At 49.6% G+C, this 18,575-nt stretch overlaps 1 protein-coding gene across 1 annotated transcript in view; it reads left to right on the top strand.

The window, feature by feature from the left end:
* The window catches only part of CORO7 (coronin 7), a 98,087-nt gene that overhangs the window by 64,148 nt on the left and 15,364 nt on the right, over positions 1–18,575 (top strand). Inside the window, exons 10-18 of the mRNA XM_083152673.1 lie at positions 11,763–11,817; positions 12,056–12,113; positions 12,232–12,377; positions 14,251–14,346; positions 14,489–14,599; positions 14,941–15,037; positions 15,699–15,874; positions 16,042–16,147; positions 16,584–16,670. Coding sequence (XP_083008799.1) covers positions 11,763–11,817; positions 12,056–12,113; positions 12,232–12,377; positions 14,251–14,346; positions 14,489–14,599; positions 14,941–15,037; positions 15,699–15,874; positions 16,042–16,147; positions 16,584–16,670 — 932 coding nt within the window. The remainder of the gene's footprint in view (positions 1–11,762; positions 11,818–12,055; positions 12,114–12,231; positions 12,378–14,250; positions 14,347–14,488; positions 14,600–14,940; positions 15,038–15,698; positions 15,875–16,041; positions 16,148–16,583; positions 16,671–18,575) is intronic.

The following is an 18,575-nucleotide window of genomic DNA, read 5'->3' as shown; positions in this document are numbered from 1 at the left end:
GCCATCACTGGTATAGAGTGAGCTGCGGAGACCCCTGGCATGATGCACAGAAGTCCTGTAGCCAGGGGAGGGTATGGGTAATTGGGGCTACCAAATTTAAGTCGACAGGCCTTAAGTTGACACCTGAAAAGGTCAACATGGCGTTGGAAGGTTGACAATGGAAAGGTCAAAAGTCATGACTTTAAAAAAAAAAAAAAAAAACCCATTCTGAATGTCGACGTGGGCGCTGTCAAAGCGTACCACGTCCCCTGGCATTGCTCACTGCACTCGGCACACTATTATATTCTCCCAGAATGGGATTGGTAGGGTATAAATTCCGCATGTCGGCACATGTCGGCTCAAAGAAAACGTGAAATCTCATGTCAACCTTTGACTGTTGACCTTCCCATTGTCGTCCTAATGCTTGGTTGACCTTCCAACCCTGTCGACTTTAGCCACATCGACCTATTTCAGGTGTTGACCTTGAGTGGTCTACCCAATGCATGTTGACCAAAATGGGGTCGATCTAGTGGCCGTGGCTCTCGGTGGAGATGTCGGCAATAATAATGGTTTTTGTATGGAAGAGGTCGACACAAGAAAATGTCGACATGTGTTTTTCAGGGTTTTTTAGTGTCCATGTCTACACCTGAGCAAGTGTCCCCAAGTGTAGTGCGTGGCTCGCTTCACTTCACGTCGACCTATTGCCTATCTATGTAGACACTGTTGACCTATCAGCCAGATACATTCCATTTACAGGATATAATAGAATCGTATTCTGTGTCCCCTATTCTACTGCTCCTTCTGGATGGCGCTAGGGGAATCCTCTCCGTGGAGAGCGCTACCATCCCACTATATAGTATCCACACGCTAATACTATAGTAAGTATACACACAAACACACTAATACTGCATTGTATGCTGTGTACTGCTCCGTTCCCTGCCGGCGTGCCAGGGGTGGATAGTCTGACACCCCTCCCTCTCCCCTGGATTATGAATCAGCGTAAGTGACTTAGAGAAGTTGATTAGCGCTGCAGAGGCTTCCTCTGCCTCTTGTGCAGTCTGTAACAGCTGTTGTTAAGTACATTTCCCCGGCTGGCTGTTACGCTGGGTACACATTCGCCCGGCCATCGGCAGATCAGGGTGTAGAATCCTACCACAGACCTGCTCACAGGTGCTGCATCCAATCATTGCTACACAAGTCCGATTTCTGTGCAGACCACCTATCTTCGTCTGCTGGGACAGTCTGCAGAAAAAAATACATTCAGCTCGGAGAAAGGGGGATTTATTATTGAGGAATCCTAATTAATTATACAGGTGAATTAAGAATTAATAACGTTGGGGTTGGGGACAGGATTTTAATGTTCCTCCCACAAAAGAACCCCAAAAGGGTGTAATGCCACAGCAAGTTGTCACACATGACGAGGTCCCCCAGCCAAAGCATCCCTCCCCCCCCTAGCTTGTCAGCCCAGGATGGGGATTCCTGGGGAAGTGGGGAACCCCAATAAAGGGGTTCCCTCTCTCCTGGGCATGTAAGGCCAGGGATGAAGCCCGGGGCTATCCCCAGCACCCATGGGTTGTGAGTGCTGAAATGCTAGTTCATTACTGAAAGGATAATATTGTCTTTTGCATGAGAACTACAAGTACCAGCAAGCTTGGAGTCCTGTCTTTATTTTAACAGTTTGTTAGCCAGCGCCATCATCTGGCGGGTGGTAACTTCTTTTGCATGGCCGCCTCCCCCGAGCGTCTTCACCTGGAGGACAGTGTACAGAAAAATGGCTGTGTGTCATTTTTGGGGTGTGACTCGGCGCGCGACTGCGATCTCTTCAGCATAAATCGTGGCGCCAAAGTCGCAGCTCCCGCGGCCATTCTGCGTGGCCATGGAGGTATTCCTGGAGTTGATGATCCTCTCATCTGCGTCGCAAGTACGCAATTGCTGAGAACGTTGCAATGGCTTTGGTGGGTGGTTGCCTCGCAGTTCCGTCACTGAAAAAGATCGCTGCTGTGTCGGCATTACAGCCACAGCTGAATCGGGCCCCCTGAGCGGCGCGATATCTGACATTTGTCTTACAGTAGTGTTACAGCTTCAGGGAAGATCTGTAAGAGGCCGTGGAATCATATCCAGACTGTGATCCGGACCCAGTAACACCAGGACATGGACCAGGTTCTCCCTGCACTTGGGGGATTATCTGACCAGCTTTGGAGGACTGGGTGGAGACCAACAAAACCAAGTTTATAGCAACGCTTCTGCCTGATATTCCCCGGCTGTTCCTCCCTATATCTAGCAGCGAGAATATAAGCCAATAAAAGTGGGTGAGCCGAAGGGAGAGGCTGTTCTGCCGTCTGTGACCTAAATCTCCTCCGTGTTCTGATGCTGAGCTCATAACCTAAATGAGAGGCCAGTCTAATAATGCCTAGGTGTCATTAGTACGCCTGGTTAGGTGACTGGGATTAGCAGAGTTCTCTGATGTTCAGGCTGTCTCCCTGGCTGTCACCTCCTACTGTCTCCCTGGCTGTCACTCAGCGCCGTCTCCCTGGCTGTCACTCAGCGCCGTCTCCCTGGCTGTCACCTCCTACCGTCTTCCTGGCTGTCACCTCCTACCGTCTCCCTGGCTGTCACCTCCTACCGTCTCCCTGGCTGTCACTTAGTACCGTCTCCCTGGCTGTCACTTAGCGCCGTCTCCCTGACTGTCACTCAGGCGCCGCCTCCCTGGCTGTCACTCAGGCGCCGCCTCCCTGGCTGTCACTCAGGCGCCGCCTCCCTGGCTGTCACTCAGGCGCCACCTCCCTGGCTGTCACTCAGGCGCCGCCTCCCTGGCTGTCACTCGGCGCGCCGCCTCCACAGAAGAATGCTTCCTGTGGTCCCTTTACCCAATAACCCTTTTGATCGTTGCTGAGGTCCTCCTCCAGATTGCAGTTCCATAAAGGTTGGCATACCTGGAGGATGTGCACAGGAGCGGAACACCTATACTCTTTAAAACCAAAATCCTCTGGATTCATTAAAGACGCCAATATCATTTTTGATAAATTGTAAGCAGATTAGTGTCATGAATCCCTTAATAATGTTTAACAGTATAGTCCAAGGGACGCACACACAGAGGCAAAGCAATTTTGACTAAGTTGATTTTGACTACGCCCATGGGTGATTTTGACTAGGCCTAGTACACTTTGTGTGCGAAAGTGTGTTTGGCCAGGCGATAGCGATGCCACTGTGCCGCACATCGATATCGCCCTCGGTGTACACGCGGTGCGATTCTGGCTAACCTTGCTAGGCCATTTTGGCTATCAGACTTGCCTAGCACATTGCACGCTGTGTGTACATAGCTGTAGACCACCTGTACGGGACCTTCTCAGATATAGGTCAGCCCTGCATATGTGCTCCCTAATTATAGAACACCTCTCGTTCCTCTTAGGAAGAAATTAAACTGTGCTCGGTCAGGTGCGTGCTGATTCTTGCCAAGTATCTCAGTGACATTTGTGGGACCGGCAAGACCTGTTCCTGTGTGTCAGGACAGCAGGTGTACCACGTGTGTGTCAGTATGCTGACACAGAACAGGTGTGTGCAGGTGTGTGTGTGTGTGGTGTGGTGGGGGGTGCGATTGCTCATCACAAAAGCCGAAATGAATTATCGGACGGCTGCAGATAAGCTGCACATTGAGTCAGCAAGTCTCTCACTTATGCACAGAAAATATTAATCCGCATGACTCCTGAAGAAGAGTGTCAAGTTAGTCTCGTATATATATCGTAATGTGGGCGGGAATAAAACTCCACAGGTTTATGGAAGCTTACTAGCTGATGCTTTATGACTGCGTGTCTACCATTAGTTATTGCTGCTCTGGTTTGTGGCTGATCCTGAAGAACACAAGATACAATTACCTGTGTAAAGAGGAAGCACCAGGACGAGTAAATACGGGAGGGAGGGAGGACGATCTCTGCGTGGTCATGCCAAGCCTAATTCCATGGAACCACTTAAGTTGCAAATCATAAATTCCTGCAAACTTCTCTTTTCTTTTTCTTGTAGTCTGGGATAGGTTACCACCTGGCAGCAGCTGACGGGCAGAAGAGGGCGCAGCTTTACTGCTCTGAGGCCTTGGCAAAGCCAGTAATGTCCAGCAGTCTTTTACTTTGCTGCTGCACCTTTTAAACTGGGATTTAATCTGTGGACTGTTGATACCCTCACCCACTCACGCCGGGCATCCCGCACTGCATGGCGGATTAATGCTAGATGTATGGCGGCATTTGTCCTGAGGCATGAGGCCCACTACTAATGCATATTATAGTTATAGGCCACCGTGTGTAAACCTAAAATTCAAATAAGCGACAAGTGACGACGTTACCCACGGCAACCAATTTTCTCCACGTGTCACCCTTCTTTTGTTAGAATAAAGTTTTGGGCCTGATTCAGACCTTTATCCAATGCAGCTTATATTCGCTGCCTAACGAGCAGGTAAATGCCCCCACACAGAGCTAATCCGCGCTCTAGCATGCAAGGGATTTACACCCCCCCTCCCCCCTCGAATGCATACGCATGGTGGAGAAATCCTTCGATGTCGCTCACCATCGAATAATTTCTCCAGCCTTCGCTAAGAAAAATCAGTCTGGACTGACTTTTCCATCGCTCATTATTCGGCGGAAGCTGATATCATGTGTCCTCAGCCGGCCGCTCCAAACAGGCATCGAAACGTCTGTGTTCGCACACCATCGGGAGCGGGTGAGAATTCAGCCCGCACCGAGCGGGTTTGAATAGCCCCTTTTATTCTAAATGGAAGTCTTATGTAAAGTATAACCTTCCATATTCACCATAGAGATTTGACAGAGTAGGGACTTTCCACGTCTTCCAGATCCCAACGTTTAAATGCCAAGGACTGTCCTGCTTTTTATAATACAAACCAAATATAACATTCTCCCCCAGTGGTCGCCAAGGCTACAAGTAGCAGGAAAAGCAGCCAAACCAGACAAAGAATCCCCCCTCCCGCATCGCTCCCTTACAGTAAGACCAATACCATGGAAGCCGCCTGAGCTCCCTGGCACAAGTGTTATGTGATGACGTCACCAGTCACTCTCAGGTGATGTCATCAATCATCATCACAGGCGGTGTGTAATATTACTCTGATTTTCCACTTTCTGCCTCCTCACAGGGATCATTAACTATTTTACCCCACTCGCCTCACAGTCTGCAAAATGCAGAGCACTCAGCCAGCGATTCAGCAACTGCAAACCTGCAGCCAGGCAAGTGGGGAATGGTCAGATAAAACAATTCGCATTTAAATTTGTAAGAGGGTTACTGATTGGGCAATAGTGGCCTCCAAGCCCTGCATCTGTCAGAATTGTTTCTTAGAGCTTGTAATGCTTGTTTAATATGCCTGCTGGTGCGTTATTACAGACTCCTTACCGCCCGACCAAATGACAGAACAGCAGAACAGCAACACTTTAATTACTTCACGTCAGGCGCCATCTAGTGGCCGCCGGCGCGCAAAACACTCAAATTCCACCCAATAGTGGTGAGGAGCAGCGCCTGATTTTTATTATATAGGATAGGTGCCTCTGCCTGTGGCTCAATGCTATGGTGCGAGCTCATTACTGGGAATAGTAGTAATGTTGCCCCCCTATTCAGGAGTAAAGGGTGGCCCAAGGCGGACCCAAAGGGGAGTGAGTGAAGAAATGATGGAGAGTTTTAATTTCCTTCCCTTCTATGAGCTGCACAATGTCTGTTTCTTGTCTTGGCAAACGGCATCCGTTATTTACTAGGCTGCTTTCTAGGCGGGACTTGGGTTTACCCATGAAATAAGTCCACGTGGCTGAGGTGGACCGGGATGGAAGGTCAACTCAAGCATTAGGTCGACAGTCAACAGGTCAACATGAGTTTTTCATGCTTTTTTGTCCCGAATTTCAACTGCGCTCACCATGCTTCTGGCACAGTAAGGGGGGGGGGGGGGGCAATCAAGGGATCGGGATCCCGGGACATGGCCCCAAAATGTCCGGGATTTCATGCACATGCGCAGTCTAATGCTCAGACGCTGCCCGGATGTTCCCGACCCCGGCGTGCAACGTGATTAGGTCATAGGTCACGCTACGCAGGCCGCACTGCTGTACTGCCGAAGCCGCCGCAAACTTCTTGCAACCTGTTCCCGGCTCTGCTTAAGAGGCTCAGCCACCCGGCACCTCACCACCCGGCGTAACGCCCGTCCACTGCCTCCACCTGCTCCCCCAAGTAGGTTACTGTGGGGGAATGGGGGGGTTTCTTTTAGGGATGCTGATCCTGGGAATCCCGGGATTGAAAAAATGCCCCGGCATCCCTAATAGCAGGGTATGAAATACCGCCTGTTTTGGGGGGGAAAAACTCACATCAACCTTTTGGCTCTCGATCTTCCCATTGTTGACCTAATGCTTGTCGACCTTCCGATCCTTAGCCACGTCGACCTACGGTATTTCGTGTTTGGACCTAATCCCTGTCGACCTTTAGTGGACAACCTAATCTATGTCGACCTTCATAGTGTTGACCTAGCGACCGTATCCCTTTTCTAAACGGAGCATATTTTACCTTTAAAAACAAGACAGATGAAATGTGGCGGCCATATTGTCTTTATACACAAAAGCGGCGGCCATTTTGTTTTATACCCCGGTATATTTTCCCCAATCCAACCTTCTCACAGTTTGTTTTCGTCACAGTCGCGTGGTTCTTATTGCGTTTATTCACCGAAACATCCACGTTCAAGCTTCCCTTTTCCCTGCTCCTCTCTCTCTCTCTCACGCCCCCCACTACTATACTTGAGATATTTCCAGAGATAAATCTCCCCGTGAATGTTTGACAGGAGAGAAAGCGAGATGTGTGAGAGAATTCCTACTAGGACCAAAAAGGTCACTTAAAAAATGGCCGACTGCCTGAGCACAGCTCCTGAGCCGAAAAACGCACCAGACCAATTAGCCTCTAGTCTTCACGCAATCCAGATTTGTATTTAATGAAGGGCTCAAATAAAAAAAAAATCTATGCCGCCTGTAGGCCTCAGGACGCCGCTGAGCGCATCGCCATGGAGACCGACGCAAGAGCCCGCCCTTCTCCCCCTGTGAACGGCTTTCATTTGTTTAATTTACAATGTTTGTTTATCCGTCAGTTCTAAAAGCTCATCTGCGCGGCTCCTCATTCCCCCCCATTTTACAAGGATAAATGGCAGGACCGCCAGCGCTTGAGAACCATGTTTACTGTATTTTCTGAATAAACTTTTTTATTGCCGGCCTCCATGAGAGAAAAGGGGTTTAAAGTGTTAAGGGATTTCCTGGTGGGGAGGATTTTTAATCATTTCAGTGGCTTGCGAGTGTACGTAACGTGGGTGAGTTGCAGCAGTGACTTCCCACGGGCCTGTAGTTCTGCGGGAAGATTTCCCAGCCCTGGGGGGGAATGGAGAAGGAGGTGATTAGAGCAGAGGTAGAGGATGGGGGGATGATCTGGGAGAGAGATCTGTGTGGGGTGACGTAAAAATGGAGAGAGAGGGCCAGCAGGAAACAGGCTGGGATAGGGTTAACCTCTTCGCTGCAGCAGGATACCCCCTTGACAGCCTGTGAGACCCCACCCGAGGTCTCTGTCCCTGCGTCCCCTCTGGACTCACTGGCCTAGCTCTGCTGCTGATCAACCGTCATTAAAATCCCGTTCCCACTACATCTGCTGCTGCTTCTATGTGTGACCTTAGGTAGCGTCCTGCATCCTCCCATCTGATGCTCAGTCGCTCAGCCTCGGAGGTGCGAATGGAGGTTGTGCGCTACCACAGCTTGCTGCGCCATTATACAATCCACAGGAAAATAGAACATAGGAACGCTGAACTGTATCGCAGAAAAGAACCTATGGGACCATTTTATTGGCCATTTGTTTTGTATTTTTAGATCTAAGCCTTAATAATAGCCATATGGTCTTGATTTCTGTTATTGTATGAGAGAGAGCCCACCACAGCTGCTGGGACTGGTTTCGTTACCATATTGCACTGTAAAAAAGAAACAAAATAAAAGGTTCTACCTTACATGTCCGCTCTATGACACGACAAATATCCAGAACCCCCTTATTCTCTCTCAGACCACCTCCTTAACGTTCTATACTTCCAATTCTACCAGTCTCTCTGGACCAGGGGCGTCCAAACTTTGTCTTGGATTGCCAAGGTAAGGAAACATTTTTTTTGACGGCGGGCCACAAATATCTTCTCACACTTATGCTCCAAACAATTGGGTAAGCGTTTCTGTGCTGAGAAACAATAAAACTAATAGAAATTAACGAGGGATGTTTTCACTCATTTCACAATATACCACACACTGTAGTGCCCCAGTTCACATTACACCACTGTAGTGCCCCAGTTCACATTACACCACACTGTAGTGCCCCAGTTCACATTGCACCACACTGTAGTGCCCCAGTTCACATAATACTACACTTTTTCTACCGCCCATTTCTTCCTCAGTTAAATAAAAGTAACTGTCTTTTACCTCTCTTATGCACACGTCTCCTAACTGACAATATGGATAAGAGAATGGGCAGTAGGTAGATGAGGATGGATATTAGATACAGGATAGTTGGCAGTATGGATAGGAGAGTGAGGAGCCAGGGACAGGAGAGTTGGCAGTATGGATAGGAGAGTAAGGAGTCAGGGACAGGAGAGTTGGCAGTATGGAGTAAGGAGCCAGGGACAGGAGAGTTGGCAGTATGGAGTAAGGAGCCAGAGACAGGAGAGTTGGCAGTATGGATAGGAGAGTGAGGAGCCAGGGGCAGGAGAGTTGGCAGTATGGAGTAAGGAGCCAGAGACAGGAGAGTTGGCAGTATGGATAGGAGAGTGAGGAGCCAGGGGCAGGAGAGTTGGCAGTATGGAGTAAGGAGCCAGAGACAGGAGAGTAGGCAGTATGGATAGGAGAGTGAGGAGCCAGGGGCAGGAGAGTTGGCATTATGGAGTAAGGAGCCAGAGACAGGAGAGTAGGCAGTATGGATAGGAGAGTATGGAGTCAGGGACAGGATAGTTGGCAGTATGGAGTAAGGAGCCAGGGACAGGAGAGTAGGCAGTATGGATAGGAGAGTGAGGAGCCAGGGGCAGGTAGAGTTGGCAGTATGGAGTAAGGAGCCAGAGACAGGAGAGTAGGCAGTATGGATAGGAGAGTGAGGAGCCAGGGGCAGGAGAGTTGGCAGTATGGAGTAAGGAGCCAGAGACAGCAGAGTTGGCAGTATGGATAGGAGAGTGAGGAGCTAGGGGCAGGAGAGTTGGAAGTATGGATAGTAGAGTGAGGAGCCAGGGGCAGGAGAGTTGGCAGTATGGATAGGAGAGTGAGGAGCCAGGGAAAGTAGAGATGGAAGTATGGATAGGAGAGTAAGAAGCCAGGGACAGTGCGGATAGGAGAGTTGGCAGTGCGGATAGGAGAGTTGGCAGTGCGGATAGGAGAGTTGGCAGTGTGGATAGGTGAATATGGAGCCAGTACAGTAGAGTTGGCAGTGTGGACAGGAGAGTTGGCAGTGTGGATAGGTGAATATGGAGCCAGTACAGAAGAGTTGGCAGTGTGGACAGGAGAGTTATCAGTGTGGATAGGTGAATATGGAGCCAGAACAGAAGAGTTGGCAGTGTGGACAGGAGAGTTATCAGTGTGGATAGATGAATGTGGAGCCAGAACAGAAGAGTTGGCAGTGTGGACAGGAGAGTTATCAGTGTGGATAGGTGAATGTGGAGCAGGACAGTAGAGTTGGCAGTGTGGACAGGAGAGTTATCAGTGTGGATAGGTGAATGTGGAGCCAGTACAGAAGAGTTGGCAGTGTGGACAGGAGAGTTATCAGTGTGGATAGGTGAATGTGGAGCCAGTACATGAGAGTTGGCAGTGTGGATAGGTGAATGTGGAGCTAGAACAGAAGAGTTATCAGTGTGGATAGGTGAATATGGAGCCAGTACAGTAGAGTTGGCAGTGTGGACAGGAGAGTTATCAGTGTGGATAGGTGAATGTGGAGCCAGTACAGAAGAGTTGGCAGTGTGGACAGGAGAGTTATCAGTGTGGATAGGTGAATGTGGAGCCAGTACAGTAGAGTTGGCAGTAGGCGGGAGGGGAGTGCTCAGTGGTAAGAACATATACCTACTATGGCGCCAGCACTGATCTCCGTCTTGGGCTGTAAAGCTTTTAGGGGCTTATTTATCATTAAATATTTGCAACATATTTCCCCCGAAACACCTGTTTCCCGGGAATACCCGCAAACATCAAGTATTACCTGTTTGTACAAAGGAGGGACTGCTGCAGGCATCTCCTACTGTACATCTGCTGCATCCCTTCCAACCAGCAGAACCTGCAGCACGCATAGGTCTCTGAAATGGATTCAGTGGCTACCGGGCAGTTTGGCCCCCACAGCTAAGGCCACTGAAGATGTTCAAGACCTGGCAAAATGAGCCGGCAGACGGTTCCTCCTCCTCCTCCTCCTCCCTATCCAGCAATGGTCAGTTGGCCAATCATGCGCAGGAGTCCACTTAGTGCAGAGAGGACCTTGCTGATGCCTTCTTTTCATGGCGCTCTGTGTCACATCCTGCAATGTGATTCTGGTTGCTATGGGCACACTGCGGTGTGTGGTGATTGTTGCCCATAACAACCGATCAGATTCTGTCTATAATTTTCTAGGATGCAATAGAGAAATAAATAATAGCTAGAATCTGGTTGCTATGGGCAACGTCCCCACTTTTCCGCAGCTTTAGAACATTTACCCCATTAGTCTGCACTTATGTGCCGGCTTTTAGAAAACTGTTCCTGCAGGTACACAGTCAGATGCACTAAGCTTCAAAAGTGATAAAGTGGAGAGTGATAAACAACCAACTAATCGGCACTGTCTGACATTTTTCAAACACAGTCTGTGACATGGCAGGTAGGAGCTGATTGGCTGGCTGTTTATCACTCTCCACTTTATCACTTTTGAAGCTTAGTGCATCTGGCCCAACATCTTTATGTGTATCTCAGCTCCTGTTCTCTCTTTCCCCCAGTGTACAGTACCAATCGCCCAGGCCGCTCCCTCTTCTGGGCACCCCACATGGCCACTAGTGTAGTATGTGTTCTGGGGGGTTTTGCCTGTTCTCGTACAATGGAAAGACAAGAGTTATTGCAGGTATGGATCATTAGGTCGACATGGGTCTAAGTCAACAGGTCATTAGGTCTACACCAGCATTACGTCCACGTGGTCAAGGTCGACAGTGAAAGAGTGGACATGGGGTTTTTCACTGGGTTTTTTTTTTACCCAAATTTTGATAGTCAACATGGACACTGAACCGTAGCAGTACGTCCCCTCGCTACGCTCGCCATGCTTCTCCCACCACACCCTACTGGATGGTAGAGCTTGAAATACCGCCTGTCGGCTCAAAAAACAGTGAAAAACCCCATGCCCATGTCGACCTAATGCTTGTGTTGACCTAATGACCTTTCGACCTTGCTGCATGTCGACCCAATGCTTGTCGGCCTAATGACTGTATCCCGTTATCGCAGCCTCCAGCTGTTTTGCACCGTAAACTCTTTAAACATCTCTAATAAAACCAGGGAGGTCATATTGGCCTCAGTACAACCACAGGGAAGATTTGATAACGTTCCTCCTACAGCTGCTGTGATTTTCTTATGTCCATAGACAATTACGCTGTGTGCAGCAACTCCCTCATCCGAAATTATCTCAGCGCACACGCTCATACCCAATCTGTCATTGCTAACATCTGGCGCAAGCTGAAACGAGTGATGTATTTCTCCTGCCCCCTGGTGCATATCCCATGTAAACGCAGCAGAACATTAATGCTATCTGCTTTCTCTCCACAGACTTCTCATCCCACTGTATGACGCTGACACCGGACTCCTCATTCTCGCTGCTCAGGTAAACATGGCTGACTAGCCGCCTTACCCAGAAGTCTTAGCTACATCAGGCAACCATTGCATAGTGTTTCTTACACACCCTACAATGGCTGACTGGCATTAAAGGAAATGGTGTATTATTACATTGTGGCATATTTGCTTATGTTAGTGATTAGGGTTGAAGTCTGAATCCTATATATATATAATATATTTGTTTCTAAGTGCAATGCTTAATTGTGACCTGCCCATTTCTCCTGCAGGGTGAAGGCACACTGTATTGTATGGAGGTCGTCACGGAGCCCCCGTCTATTATGCAGCGTAAGATTACTTTGTGCTGGTTTGCTAGTCCACGCGTTAACCCTGTATGGCATCACATGTGCTCTTCTCTGCTGCCACGTGGCATTGCCTTGATGAAGTGGTTCTCTGTGTCTTTCAGTCTCGCAGTGCGTCACAGAACAGCAGACTCGTGGCCTGGCCTTGGTCCCTAAGCTTTGCCTTGATGTCATGAGCTGTGAGCTCCTGCGCCTCCTCCAGCTGACTGACAGGTTCATCATTCCTATCAGTTATACCGTCCCACGCAAGGTACCACGGGCTGTCACGTGTGCACTTCCTGTATCCCCTGGCTGTCTGCTACACATACACTTCCTGTATCCCCTGGCTGTCTGCCACACATTCACTTCCTGTATCCCCTCGCTGTTTGCCACACACACACACTTCCTGTGTCCCCTCGCTGTCTGCCACACACACACTTCCTGTATCCCCTGGCTGTATGCCACACCTACACTTCCTGTATCCCCTGGCTGTATGCCACACCTACACTTCCTGTATCCCCTGGCTGTCTGCCACACCTACACTTCCTGTATCTCCTCGCTGTCTGCCACACATACACTTCCTGTATCCCCTCGCTGTCTGCCACACACGCACTTCCTGTATCCCCTGCCTGTCTTTCGCACACACACTTCCTGTATCCCCTCGCTGTCTGCCACACACATACTTCCTGTATCCCCTCGCTGTCTGCCACACACACACACTTCCTGTATCCCCTCGCTGTCTGCCACACACACACACTTCCTGTATCCCCTCGCTGTCTGCCACACACACACACTTCCTGTATCCCCTCGCTGTCTGCCACACACACACTTTTTGTATGCCCTGGCTGTCTGCAACACGTGCTCTTCCTGTATGCCCTGGCTGTCTGCCGCATGTGCGCTTCCTGTGTTTCCTAGCGATCTGCCGCATGTGCGCTTCCTGTATTTCCTAGTCGTATGCCGCATGTGCGATTCCTGTGTTTCCTAGCGATCTGCCGCATGTGCGCTTCCTGTATTTCCTAGTCGTATGCCGCATGTGCGCTTCCTGTGTTTCCTAGCGGTCTGCCGCATGTGCGCTTCCTGTGTTTCCTAGCGGTCTGCCGCATGTGCGCTTCCTGTGTGTACAGAGTGCCTGCCGCATGTGCGCTTCCTGTGTGTACAGAGTGCCTGCCGCATGTGCGCTTCCTGTGTGTACAGAGTGCCTGCCGCATGTGCGCTTCCTGTGTGTACAGAGTGCCTGCCGCGTGTGCGCTTCCTGTGTGTACAGAGTGCCTGCCGCGTGTGCGCTTCCTGTGTGTACAGAGTGCCTGCCGCATGTGCGCTTCCTGTGTGTACAGAGTGCCTGCCGCATGTGCGCTTCCTGTGTGTGCAGAGTGCCTGCTGTGCACTTACTTTATGCATTACATATCTTATATATTCTATATGTGTACACAGGATCCACCTCTCCTCACTCACACCATGCATGTTCTCATGGGCTGAGTACCATAAAACACATGCAGGGACACTATGAAAACTGGTGCTGTAGCAACAAATACAGTACTTTGCTATATTGGGAAAGCTAGGTTAGTATCGCTTGGCGGCAGCCATTTTGCTCCTGGCTGTACCTTTGCTGTGAGAGAACCATAGGTAGCTGTGTATATCTGAGCAATGCATGCTGGGTAGCACATCGGCACATAGCTTGTTGGCACATGTACAGGCATTATGAGCTTAGTTCGTCACCTTTCTGAATCTGCATTGTGTGGCTCTTATCGTCATCAACACAAAGGTGAGGCAAAAGTGTGTCAGGGGTTAATATTCAGCATGATTGTAGCTTGCCCAGGAGTTCTCAGTCACAGCCTTGCACAGGGCAAGATTTCACTTTGTGGGCGGCGGTTATCTGATCGTCGGGCGCTGCTAAATCGCCCATCAGCGATCAGGTCTGAATAATATATATATAATATATATATATATATATATATATATATATATATATATATATATATATATATATAAAGATTCCTCTTTGATCCAAAATCCTATGAATTGTGTTACACGGCCAAGCTTTTGTTGTGCTGTCTCTATCCCGGCTTGGCACCGCTGGCACACAGTCTGTCTCTCACTGCCTGCTGTGCCCATCCTGGCCTTGTCATTGTCTCCCTGTCCCGCAGGCCGCCCAGGACCTCCAAACTGACCTGTTTCCAGACACAGCCAGCTGCACCGCGGCACTCTCTGCCCAGAGCTGGTGGGCCGGAGACAACAAGCAGGTAAGTGGCCGAATGTTGGCGGGTACCAGGTGGCATCAGGAGATTTGTTGTATTCAGATGGGTCCTTGGTTTTCTGTGATTGCCACCAGAGCGTGGAACCATCCTTCTGTATCTATGAGTCACACACAATGATTACCCCCAGGTGCAGAAGGTGTCCTTAGACCCAGCCCGGAGATCACTTCCTCCCTGTCTGCTCAGCAAAGGGACAGTGAGCGGTCACCCAGAACCAAGCGTGGCATCCCCAGAGCCAAGCGTGAGTGTGTGCTTATTATACCCAGTGTATTATGTATTGTGCATGCTCTTTGTCAGGTTCCTGCTTTTTGTATTGTTTACATAGTTGCTTTTTATTATTTAGAGATATTGAAGCAAATTTAAGATTTCACATGAGATGTTGCTTTGGGCAACCAATCAGACTCTATATGTTATCTTCTAGGAGGTGCTAAATAAATAAGAAGTAGCTTCTCATTGGTTGCCCATAGCAACATCATATGTGGAACAGAACTCCCATCTTGGGCATTTGCAGTATCATATTCGCAGTGTGTTCTAAACTGTGCCCTATTTCCTCCTCATGGCACCGTGATCTCTGTCTCGTAGGATGGCAGCGCCCTCTCTTCTCCCAGCAGCTCTGTCACATCCCCCTCTAGTGGTATTGTCTCCAGCACCAGTCAGCGCTCCTTGCAGGGCATTCTGGGTAAGTAATGAGAGATGAAGCAGCAGGCTGTCTTCCTGTGCAGCAACAGGCTGTGGGCAGCATGGCATTGCGCTTTCCGCCTATATTTCCAGTAGGCAGTGGATCTGGTGCGCCTGTGGTCACCTGGGAGATATGGGAGTGTTTGGAAGCACAGCAATCTTATCACATGTGCTGCCAAACTTACATAGATTTGTATTAAAAACTCAAACCTATCAAATCATTTTATGCAAAAGGCCATTAATACATAAGCAGGTAAGTGAATGGGATTTGCTTGGAACTGAAAGACCGAATAAGAGGTGGGTGATCTTAATGATAGAGTCTGATGGGGGAGATGAAACAAACGCACGTACGGAATTCTTTCATATGAAAACCCTCCAACCATCAGTTGGTCGATGAAGAATTTTGTGCAACTTTTTGTTCTGGGTAAAACCCTGTTCAGTAGAATCCAGTGGAGGCCTCACGCGTTTCTGTAACCGTCATTCCCATGATGCTTTGCACACGATGGTATCACCTGCCTCCGCAGCCTCTGTCTACAGCAGTTTTACATTCTGCCTCCATTCCCTGGATCATTAGGGGTTATATAGTCAATAGAGGTGTGACAGAGGCTTTATATATCATACAGACTAAGGCGTATTCATTCCATTATTGTCATATCTCGCAGGTCCCAGCTCTCGCTTCCGTCACACTCAGGGGATTGTCCTCCACCGTGACAGTCACATTACCAACCTGCGCGGGGTAAGCCAGAGCACGCCGGGGGAGAGTGATGGCTTCTGTGTAAATCACCAGCGACTGGCGCTTCCGATGGCTGCTCCTGGGGGCCAGGTGGCTGTGCTGGAGGTAAGTGCGCCCCCCCCCCCAAAAAAAGTGACCTATTTCAGACAGCAAAACAAGAAGTTAATGACAGAGCGTATATACAGGACTACGCGCCATCAGACATAACCTGCAATACAGGACTGTGCGCGCTTCCTGCGGATGATTTAATAATGAATATATATCGTCCACAGCTGCAGCAGACCGGGCGTCTCCCAGATACACTGCCAACTGTCCAGAACACGGTGCCCATCACCGATCTCACGTGGGACCCATTCAACCCTCACCGGCTGGCCATTGGTATGACAGTGACTATATTACCATGCTACAGCTACATTACCGCAGTGAATCATTTTAGGCTCAAAGTGTAATTTGAGTGTGTGGGCCAATCAGAAGGTAATATTGAGTCTGCTGATTGGTCCTCACTTTCATACAATCTGTAGTCACACCCGGTGTCTTCCCCCCCCCCCCCCCCACCACCACCACCAATCCAGCAGTTGCCGACATTAGTAGCAGTAAAAAAGTAGCCCTCACCTTCCTTGTGGAGCCGTGGCGACTGCAGGGAAGATCAGGGGTCGCGATGTTGATGTTTGTACCGATGTTTATCTTTTTTTATTTTAATTGAATTATATTGGATATACTCTAAAAAAATATATAATTTCTGAGCTTTTTGGGGGGCGACAAATTGTCAATTTAGTGTTGTGTGTGTTACTCTATATCTATATCTTTATACCAGGTGGAGAGGACGGGCGGATAAGAGTGTGGACAATTCCACAGGGTGGGCTCAAGGAGACCCTGACTGATCCCCCTCTTGTGCTTACAGGTAAAAAGTAATGTGTCATATGGAAGCATGTACTGGGATCAGCAGGGACTGATCACACACACATCCGGTGCAGCCAGGACTGATCACACACACATCCGGTGCAGCCAGGACTGATCATACACACATCCGGTACAGCCAGGACTGATCACACACACATCCGGTACAGCCAGGACTGGTCATACACACATCCGGTACAGCCAGGACTGGTCATACACACATCCGGTACAGCCAGGACTGATCGCACACACATCGGGTACAGCCAGGACTGATCGCACACACATCCAGTACAGCCAGGACTGATCACACACACATCCGGTACAGCCAGGACTGATCGCACACACATCTGGTACAGCCAGGACTGATCACACACACATCCGGTATAGCCAGGACTGATCGCACACACATTCGGTACAGCCAGGACTGATCATACACACATCCGGTACAGCCAGGACTGATCACACACACATCCGGAACAGCCAGGACTGATCACACACACATCCGGTACAGCCAGGACTGATCATACACACATCCGGTACAGCCAGGACTGATCACACACACATCCGGTACAGCCAGGACTGGTCATACACACATCCGGTACAGCCAGGACTGATCGCACACACATCGGGTACAGCCAGGACTGATCGCACACACATCCAGTACAGCCAGGACTGATCACACACACATCCGGTACAGCCAGGACTGATCGCACACACATCTGGTACAGCCAGGACTGATCGCACACACATCCGGTACAGCCAGGACTGATCACACACACATCCGGTACAGCCAGGACTGATCACACACACATCCGGTACAGCCAGGACTGATCGCACACACATCCGGTACAGCCAGGACTGATCACACACACATCCGGTACAGCCAGGACTGATCTTATGCGCACACACGTACAAACACACACACTTATGGTACAACCAGGACTGATCTCACTCACACACACATGGTATAGCAACGACTGATTTCACACACACGGTACAGCGACGACTGATCTCGCACTCACGGTACAGCCAGGACTGATCTCGCACACACGGTACAGCCAGGACTGATCTCGCACACACGGTACAGCCAGGACTGATCACACACACATGGTACAGCCAGGACTGATCACACACACACACAGTGTCAGTTAATTAGGAAAGATGGTTGCACCCCTCAGTGTGAGTTAGTTAGGAGAGATGCTTGCACCCCTCAGTGTGAGTTAGTTGGGAGAGATGGTTACACCCCTCAGTGTGAGTTAGTTGGGAGAGATGGTTGCACCCCTCAGTGTGAGTTAGTTAGGAGAGATGGTTACACCCCTCAGTGTGAGTTAGCTTTGTGAGATGGTTGCACCCCTCAGTGTGAGTTATCTAGGAGAGATGGTTGCACCCCTCAGTGTGAGTTATCTAGGAGAGATGGTTGCACCCCTCAGTGTGAGTTAGCTAGGAGAGATGGTTGCACCCCTCAGTGTGAGTTAGCTAGGTAAGATGGTTACACCCCTCAGTATGAGTTAGCTAGGAGAGATGGTTGCACCCCTCAGTGTGAGTTAGTTAGGAGATATGGTTGCACCCCTCAGTGTGAGTTAGTTGGGAGAGATGGTTGCACCCCTCAGTGTGAGTTAGTTAGGAGAGATGGTTACACCCCTCAGTGTGAGTTAGCTAGGTGAGATGGTTGCACCCCTCAGTGTGAGTTATCTAGGAGAGATGGTTGCACCCCTCAGTGTGAGTTAGCTAGGAGAGATGGTTGCACCCCTCAGTGTGAGTTAGCTAGGTGAGATGGTTACACCCCTCAGTGTGAGTTAGCTAGGAGAGATGGTTGCACCCCTCAGTGTGAGTTAGTTAGGAGATATGGTTGCACCCCTCAGTGTGAGTTAGTTAGGAGAGATGGTTACACCCCTCAGTGTGAGTTAGC

This window comes from Crinia signifera, chromosome 7 (assembly GCF_055691185.1).
Source record: "Crinia signifera chromosome 7, ASM5569118v1, whole genome shotgun sequence".
Taxonomy (NCBI): Eukaryota; Metazoa; Chordata; class Amphibia; order Anura; family Myobatrachidae; genus Crinia; species Crinia signifera.
The sequence above is the reverse complement of the archived record's forward strand: the minus strand, read 5'-3'. Positions and strand labels throughout refer to the sequence as shown.